This window comes from Garra rufa, chromosome 4 (genome assembly GCF_049309525.1).
Source record: "Garra rufa chromosome 4, GarRuf1.0, whole genome shotgun sequence".
Classification (NCBI taxonomy): domain Eukaryota; kingdom Metazoa; phylum Chordata; class Actinopteri; order Cypriniformes; family Cyprinidae; genus Garra; species Garra rufa.
Genome location: NC_133364.1, coordinates 27,655,896 through 27,665,288, shown reverse-complemented (window position 1 = coordinate 27,665,288; position 9,393 = coordinate 27,655,896). Strand labels below are relative to the sequence as shown.

Here is a 9,393-nt window from a genome sequence, read left to right as displayed (position 1 = left end):
GACAGAAGATGATTTTGAAGGAATTTTGAAAGAAAAGAAAGAAAAGATTTTAATAAGGACGGAATTATGTTTGGAAGGAAGTTCAGGCAGGAAGAATGCAAGTTTGAAGGAAGAAATGTTTGTTTACAAGTGTTTTAATTGGAAAGAGGAAAGAAAGGACGATTGTTTGCAAGTTTCTTTGCTTGGAAGGATTTTTAAAGTAATTTTAGAAGGAAGTAGAATAGAAGGGTCATTTTATAAGGAAGGAAGTATATTTACAATAGAAGTATGTTTGGAAATTCAGAGGAAAAAGGCAGGAACTACACAAATTTGAAAGGGAGGACATTCAAAGGGTTGTTTGCAAGTTTGTTTGTAAGAAAAGAAAGGAAGTTTAGAAGCAAGGAAGTACATTTGAATATTAAGAAGTTTGTTTGTTTGTTTAAAGGGAAATTATGAATAAAGTATATTTTATCTTGTATCTTTTTGAAGGAAAAGAATGCAAGAACTATGCAACTTTAGAAGAAATGTACATTTGCAAATTAAGATTTTTGTTTGCTTTTTTGGAAATTTCGAAAAGGAGAAGCTTTGGAAGGAAGTAGGAAGGGGATTTTTAAGGAAAGAACTACACTTTTTAGCTGTTTAGAAATTCAAAAGGATGGAAGGAAGGAAGCAGGGAAGGAAAGCCACTGTCACAAAAAGTAAAAAGAAAAAGATAAATGCTACACTCTTCAGAATAAAGGTGCTATACGATGCCATAGAAGAACCTTTTGTCTAAATGGTTCCATAAAGAAGCTTTAACATCTGAAGAACTTTTCTGTTTCACAAAAGGTTCTTTGTGGCAAATAAGGTTCTTTAGATTATTAAAAGGTAAGCAAGAAATGGTTATTTAAAGAACCTTTGACTGAATGATTCTTTGTTGAACCAAAATTGGTTCTTTGGCATCGCTTAAAGCACCTTTATTTTTAAGAGTGTAGACCAGAATGGGTTAAATCTAGCCTTGCCTGTCGGATGCTGCCTTTGGTAGTGAAGAATATATAGATGATATATCCGGGTACCAAAATCATGGAAGAGAGGGACATTAGCCAGCCGATGCCCTGACCCCAAGTCGGGTACACATACTTCCCTAGTGTCAGAGGAGTCATTTCTATGGCACTAAATGTGAAAACACCCTGCAGACAGTAAACACATTAGTCAAATCACTTCCAAGCTTATTGAACACATGTACATTTAACTGGATTAATAAATAAATAGTTTTATATCTTTAGGGCTGTCAGGGATTGCATGGTACTTTGATTATGAACTGAGTGATTGTTGAGCTTACAAAATGATCCTTATACAATTTATTTTATTTCATATTTTATTTTTAACTATAATAATGTGTAAGGTGAAGTACTTACCAAACAGATTATTGGAGTAAAGTAAATCCAGCAATATTTCCAAAAGCCACATGGCTGATAACCAATCATGTCTTCTATATTTTTATAGAACTTATCTGCACCTGAAAGGAGAGAAGAGATGTATATCTATATTTATCAAGCAAGCTCGATCTACTAGACTCAGTAAGAGCTCCTTCTTCCATCAGTACACCCTGTCCCAAAGCACACTTTGAACTAGACAGGATTCAGGAACTGTCTATTAACATACTGAAAAAAGCACAAATGTCAAGGCATGTCAAAACTTTTTCAGGGCCCCAAAACACCCTCAGACCCCAGAGGGTTAACATTCCAATTTGACTCCCTCCCTGTTCTCAAGTAGTGTCAAAGAGTTTTAAGTAATTCTGTGTTGTACCATTAGTTTATAAGTGTAAACAAAAACAATACACAGTAGTTACAATAATGCACTTACAATTGAAATAAATACATTAAAATAATGTGTCGTTACCAAAGTTTCGATTAAATTAGATGAAACTTTTCAAATGAATTTGTGAGCCCGACTGCAAAATCTATTCAGTTAAATCTATCTTTCTCATGCAAAATTATTAATTGCAAGGATTCCTGTCACAATTACAGGATTTTACCAACGCTATCTCGCACATTTGTACATATTTTACGAGGTGACTAATTCCTACAAAATCATACAATCTCACTTTTTTGTGTAGACCCCAGTGATGGGTAGGCCATTCATACAAATTCATACGAATAGTACTAAAATACGTACACTTAAAAACATACAAATTCATACGAGGTCATTTGTACAAATTAGCCACCTCATAAAATATGTACAAACTGCTGAGATCAGGTTGGATTTTACTTACAAAAAAATCTCTGAACAATGGTAAACATGTCTATGGACCCCGTTTCTGTCACTGAACTAAAAAAAATATATATATATTATTATTTCGACTCACAATTGCTTGATGCAAACTCACAATTGCGAGTTACAAATCAGAATTGTGAGATATAAACTCGCAATTCTGAGAAATAAAGTCAGAATTGTATGATATAAACTCCTAATTGCGAGGAAACAAGTCAGAATTGTGAAATATAAAGTTGCAATTGCGAGTTATAAAGTGAGATTTGTGAGATATAAACTCACAATTCTGAGAAATTAAGTCAGAATTGTGAAATACAAATTCGCAATTGCGAGAAAACAAGTCAGAATTTTGAGTTTATATTTTGCAATTCTGAATTTATTTCTCGCAATTGTGAGTTTATATCTCACAGTTCTGAGAAAAAAAGTCAGAATTGCAAGAAAAAAGTCAGAATTGTGAGATAAAAAGTCGCAATTACCTCTTTTATGTATTATTCATTGGCGGGAACGGGCTTCAGTATATGTCCCCTCAACAGACACGTAAACAAACAAACAAACAAAAACTATCCAAGTTGTACTTAACCAATAATATTCGTTTAACATAACTGAACAAAGGTCAGTGTGAACTTTAGTTTTTAGAAACATCACATTCACATCAAATATATTCATGTCATCGTCTCAAGTATGTTCATAGTATAGAAGATGTACCATAAAACCAGGAAATGGAGATTGTCTCAAAGAAGACCAGGAACAAGAGACACATTCCACTGGCTGAGTAGTAGTCAAACAATTTGAACACATATAAACCGCCCTAAAAAAACAAACAAACAAAAACACACCGAGACACATTTATATTAGAATCTGAGGAATAGTAAAACCAAAAAGTTTTCAAGCAGTCACATTTACCTGGGTGATGTTGGAGAAACCGATGATGAAGGATATAATACAGACCATAAGGATAAAGAGTTTCTTTCTTTTCCTGAGGACCGTGGGGTATTCATCCATTAGAGCAGTTATGAAGCCTTCCACTGTACAAAACTGTCCCAGAAAAGTGTAAAAAATGTATAATAAAAAGCGTTAAAATGCTGGAAATCATATCTAAACAATTCTAAGCAATAATTTAGTAAATAATTGGCATTTTTAAGTAGTTAGTTAGAACTAGAGCTCTAACAACCTTAAACGACCTTAAAACTATATGTGTTAATTATTTTAAAGTGAGCATTTGTATTATAGAGATTATAGATTATGAGACAGTATTACAGTTAGAGTACTTTCTGATATTCAAGGAAGTGACTTATTTTTAATACAAAGTAAACATGATTGTGTTATGTTTCTGCATGTTCTTTAACATGTTAGATAAAACGGTTGAGGAGACTTGTTTTAATTCAAGAGAGCTGAATTCTCTTGTGGTCTTCTTTGGCATTACTTTCACCTACCTAACACAACTAAAGTAACACCACATGAATAATGTACAACTTGTTTAGGTTTAATCATTAAAAAATCATTAAGCTCTGAAATCCATAGAAGAATAATGGTGCAATGCTGCTAAATGTAGCACCATCAGAGGAGTATTGCGGGTTCAATAATGCCATCAACTACTACAATCAATAATTTAGACTCTTCAGATGAATTCTAAAATTAAAAATAATATTAATACCTTAATTCGCAAAAGTTTTTTTTGACACTCACCCTTATCATATGTGTATGCATGTGTACATGTACAATACCTGACTGTCCAATCCCAGCATCATGAGCATTGAGAAGAAGAGAATAGCCCAGAGAGAAGACATGGGAAGCTGTGTGACGGCTTGCGGATAGGCCAGAAATGCCAAACCAGGACCTGATATTGAACCACAAACCATCAAACACCATAAGATGAATCCTTTTTCACATCACTAGAATATTACTCATATGTGACCCTGTCTTAAAGGAGTAGTTCACTTTCAGAACAAAAAATTACAGATTGTTTTGCTAGATAAGACCCTTCTTCCTCAACTGGGATCATTAAGAGCCCTTTGAAGCTGCATTTAAATTGCATTTTGGAAGTTTAAACTCAGGGGCACCATAGAAGTCCATTATATGGAGAGAAATCCTGAATGTTTTCCTCAAAAAACACAATTTCTTTACGACTGAAGAAAGAAAGACATGAACATCTTGGATGACAAGGGTGTGAGTACATTATCTGTAATTTTTTGTTCTGAAAGTGAACTACTGTAAGTAGCATGGGTAAATTTGTAGCAATAACCAAAAATACATTATGTGGGTCAAAATTTTTATTCTTTATTTTTTTTTTTTGTGATAATTAAGATCATGTTCCATGAAGATAATTTGTAAATGTCCTACCGCAAATATATTAAAACTTATTTTTTGATTAGTAATATGCATTGCTAAGAACTTCATTTGGACAACTTCAAAGGCCATTTTCGCAATGTTTTTATTTTATTTTTATTTTTTTGCAACCTTAGATTCAAATTGTTGTATCTCTGCCAAATATTGTCCTATCCTAAAAAATGATACATCAATGGAAAGCTTATTTATATGTATAAATTTTTTTGTACATATACAAAAAAAATTTGTATTTGTGGTCCAGAGTCACATATTACTTTAATTAAAGTATATTCCAAATTTGACAATTTATGTAATATTTTGTCATTAATTAAAGCAATACACTTAGTTTGATTTGTTGACTAACATACAGTACTAAAGCATATGTAAAGTAGTTTACACATTTTAACTAATGTCCATTCAAATTTAAAATGTACTAAATTACTTCAATGCATGACATACATTCAGAACTACCACATTTCAAAGACAAATAGAAGTAGTTATGAAATTCTATATAAAGATGTACTGTAAGTCTTGGCTACTGGCTAATTGTATTTAATATAAATTTAAACTAGAATATTTTAATTTAACTGCAATTAACATGCAATTAAGTGACAGAAAGCATTACATTTAGTTAAAACATTACAAAAAAGTGTATGGAAGTTAAAGTGAAAAGTGTGAAAGGGTTTGCAACAATGAAATCTGATAATTTCTAAAAGACATAATGACCTGAAGCAGCCAGTTCTTCAATAGGTCTCTTTGTGATGTGCGACATGAAGCCGACAATGGAAAATATGACGATCCCAGCAAACATACTGGTGCAGGAGTTTATACAGCACACAATGACAGAATCTCTACAAAAGAATCCAAAATCAGGTCAACTGAATCAACTGAAAACAATGGTACAGTAAAAACTAAACAGAATTTTACACTCTTAAAAATAAAGGTGCTTTAAAAGGTTCTTCACAGCGATGCCATAGAAGAACCATTTTTGGTTCCACAAAGAACCATTCAGTCAAAGGTTCTTTAAAGAACCATCTCCTTCTTACCTTTTTATAATCTGAAGAACGATCTTTCAACACAAAGAACGTCTCGGTTACGTATTGTAACCCTCGTTCCCTGAAGGAGGGAACGGAGACGTCTCGTCGGGACCGACGAATTGGGATATCGCCTGGATAGACCAATCTACTTCGTGTGTATACAAACGAGCCAATGAATATTGGCATGCATGATTGCAGCCAGCTGCGGCTGATCACAGCGTGAGCATATAACACGCAGCAGGTGCATGCATCATCAAGGTTTCGCTGAGGAGCTGGGACAGGCCCGGCCGTACAGCGGTGGTACAGGAGCCGCGGCGACGGGACGAGACGTCTCCGTTCCCTCCTTCAGGGAACGAGGGTTACAATACGTAACCGAGACGTTCCCTATCAGTCGGTCCGTTCGACGTCTCGTCGGGACCGACGAATTGGGATCCCTAACAAAGCGCCGTGGCTGCTGTCCCTTCCAGTGTCCTGAGCGGGCCCCCCTGGGACCCGTTACTGGCTTTGGCCAGGGGCTCGCATCAAGGAGAGTCAGTCACTGTATAACTCAGCACCATCTATTTCAGTGAAACTGAAGCACTGGGAATATGCGGAGCTCACGTCCTTCCGATAGGAGGTTCGGAGCAATACACATATAACTCAATTCCGGTTTATATGGAAGATTGGAGGTGATTGAACCCTCGTATACTGGTAGAAGTACTACCGGGGAAACACACAGCCTCTAGGGCGCAATGTGGAATTGTAAGAGATGCAACTGAGTCTCTACGTAGAGCCTAGCCCTCTATCGGTTCTGAAGGATTCATCGAGTGAGGGCCTGACGCCTGACGTTCCGCTACGTCGGCTGTCAAGCTCAGCGGAGGAGCTCGACAGAGCTACTTTTAGGTTACTCTGGAGCAGTATAGCAAGCCGACCCGAGGCCTCTCTGTGCCTACCCGTTTGAGGTGAGAACACAGGAGGAAACTGTGTCTACACGAAGGCTATAGAACCTTGTGAACGTGTTAGGGGTCGCCCAGCCCGCCGCTCTACAAATGTCATTTAGCGAGGCGCCACGAGCCAATGCCCAGGAGGATGCGACACTCCTAGTCGAGTGCGCTCTCAGCCTGAGGGGGCAGGGCACACCCTGAACCTGATAGGCCAGGGTAATGGCATCCACTATCCAGTGGGCCATCCTCTGCTTGGAGACGGCATTCCCCTTCTGCCTGCCTCCATGACACACAAAGAGCTGGTCTGAGGTCCTGAAGCTTTGTGTCCGGTCAACGTAGCATCTAAGTGCTCGGACGGGGCAAAGCAAAGCTAGGGCTGGGTCTGCCTCCTCCGAGGGCAGCGCTTGCAGGCTCACCACTTGGTCCCTGAAGGGAGTCGTGGGAACCTTGGGCACATAACCTGGCCGGGGCCTCAGTGTTACCTGGGAATCCGCCGGGCCAAACTCTAGGCACGAATCGTTGACCGAAAATGCATGCAGGTCTCCTACCCTCTTGATGGAAGCCAATGCAAGCAGGAGCAGAGTTTTCATTGAGAGAAACTTCAGCTCAACTGACTGCAAAGGCTCAAAGGGAGCCTGCTGCAGTGCTGAGAGCACTAGCGACAGGTCCCAAGAGGGCACGGAAGGGGGCCTAGTGGGATTCAATCTCCTGGCTCCCCTAAGAAACCTGGTGACCAGGTCGTGCTTCCCTACCGACCTTCCTTCTATGAGGTCGTGGTTGGCAGCTATAGCAGCCACATAGACTTTAAGGGTTGAGGGGGACAGCCTACGCTCCAACCCTTGCTGCAAAAAGGAGAGCACGGTTCTGATCGGGCATCTTCGGGGGTCCTCTCCCCGGGAGGAAAACCAATCAACGAACAGGTTCCATTTAAGGGCGTAGGCATGTCTAGTAGACTGCGCTCGCGCCGAAGTAATAGTGTCAACTACCCCTTGGGGTAGGTCACTTAGAACCTCCGCGTCCCGTCCAGGGACCAGACATGTAATTTCCAGAGGTCTGGACGCGGGTGCCATAAGGTGCCCCGTCTCTGAGTCAGAAGATCCTTCCTCAGAGGAATTTGCCAGGGAGGGGCTGTCGCGAGGAGCATGAGTTCGGGGAACCAGGTCCGAGTGGGCCAATAAGGGGCTACCAGAAGGACCTGCTCCTCGTCCTCCCTGATCTTGCACAATGTCTGTGCGAGAAGGCTCACTGGGGGAAACGCATATTTGCGGAGGCCCCGCGGCCAGCTGCATGCCAGTGCATCCGTGCCGAGTGTGCCCTCGGTCAGGGAGAAAAAGAGCTGGCAGTGGGCTGTCTCCGGGGAGGCGAACAGATCTACTTGAGCCTCGCCGAAGCGTCTCCAAATCAGCTGAACCGACTGGGGGTGGAGTCTCCACTCTCCGGGAAGCGCAGCTCGTGAGAGCTCGTCGGCCGCACGGTTGAGCAACCCGGGAATGTGAATGGCACGAAGCGACCTCAGATGCTTCTGACTCCACAAGAGGAGATGACGGGCGAGTTGCGACATGCGACGGGAGCGTAGACCGCCTTGCCGGTTGATGTACGCAACGGTCGCAATATTGTCTGTACGGACCAGCACGTGTTTGCCACGTAGGTGCCCCTTGAGGCGGAGCAGGGCGAGACGTACTGCAAGCAACTCGAGGCAGTTGATGTGCCAAGTCAGCTGGGGGCCCGTCCAAACCCCTGAAACTGCCTGTCCGTCGTACGTGGCTCCCCACCCGGTGGCGGAGGCATCCGTGTGAACCACAGCATGCCTGGAGACCTGTTCCATGGGTACTCCAGCCCGTAGGAATGAGAGGTCTGACCACGGGGTGAAAGTCTGGCGGCAAGCCGGAGTTATCTGAACCCGGTGAGAGCCGCGAAGCCACGCTCTCCTCGGGACTCGGCCATGGAGCCAGTGTTGAAGCGGTCTCATATGGAGCAGCCCGAGCGGTGTCACCGCCGAAGCTGCTGCCATATGCCCCAGGAGCCTCTGAAATTGTTTCAGTGGGACCGCTGTCCTGCTCTTGAACGTGTCTAGGCAGTTCAACACCGACTGAGCACGTTCCTGCGTGAGGCGTGCTGTCTGGCTGACCGAGTCCAGTTCCATACCGAGAAAAGAGATTCTCTGTGTTGGAGAGAGTTTGCTCTTTTCCCAGTTGACCCGAAGACCCAACTGGCTGAGGTGTGCGAGCACCAGGTCCCTGTGTTCGCATAACTGAGCCCGAGACTGTGCTAGGATGAGCCAGTCGTCGAGGTAGTTGAGAATGCGAATGCCCTGTTCTCTGAGGGGAACAAGGGCCGCCTCCGCGACCTTCGTGAAGACACGGGGGGAGAGGGACAGCCCGAAGGGCAGGACCTTGTACTGATATGCCCTGCCTTCGAACGCGAACCGCAGAAAGGGTCTGTGGCGCGGAAGGATTGAGACATGAAAGTACGCGTCCTTCAGGTCGATCGCTGCAAACCAATCTTGGGGACGGACACATTTGAAAATGTGTTTCTGAGTGAGCATTTTGAACGGTAGCCTGTGAAGGGCCCTGTTCAAGACGCGCAGATCCAAGATCGGTCGAAGCCCGCCGCTTTTCTTGGGTACTATGAAGTACGGGCTGTAAAAGCCTGTCCTCATATCGGCTGGAGGGACCGGCTGTATCGCTTCCTTCGCCAGCAAGGAAGCGATCTCTGCACGCAAGATGGGAGCATCTGCGGCCCTGACAGAGGTGAAGTGAATCCCTCTGAACTTGGGAGGGCGCCGGGCGAACTGAATCGCATAGCCGGAAGTGATGGTCCGAAGGAGCCAGCAAGATGGGCTGGGAAGCTCTTTCCAGGCCCCCAGAAAATGAACA

At 42.4% G+C, this 9,393-nt stretch overlaps 1 protein-coding gene across 1 annotated transcript; it reads right to left on the bottom strand.

Annotated features, from left to right (window-relative positions):
* Window positions 1–941: 941 nt before the first annotated feature.
* LOC141332856 (sodium- and chloride-dependent GABA transporter 1-like) lies at window positions 942–5,402 on the bottom strand. Its single transcript, XM_073837816.1, has 6 exons — window positions 5,284–5,402; window positions 3,957–4,069; window positions 3,136–3,267; window positions 2,938–3,040; window positions 1,377–1,477; window positions 942–1,148 (listed from the first exon to the last, which is right to left on the bottom strand). The coding sequence occupies exons 1-6, from the start codon at window positions 5,366–5,368 to the stop codon at window positions 942–944; spliced, it is 741 nt and encodes a 246-aa protein (XP_073693917.1). The 5' UTR covers window positions 5,369–5,402.
* Between the last annotated feature and the right edge of the window lie 3,991 nt (window positions 5,403–9,393).

Coding starts and splice junctions, on each gene's coding strand:
- LOC141332856 (XM_073837816.1), bottom strand. CDS start 5,368: ATGTTTGCTGGGATCGTCATATTTTCCATTGTCGGCTTCATGTCGCAC. Junction 3,041..3,135: donor GTTTCTCCAACATCACCCAG/GTAAATGTGACT, acceptor TTGTTTTTTTAG/GGCGGTTTATATGTGTTCAA. Junction 1,149..1,376: donor TTACTCCAATAATCTGTTTG/GTAAGTACTTCA, acceptor TACTGTCTGCAG/GGTGTTTTCACATTTAGTGC.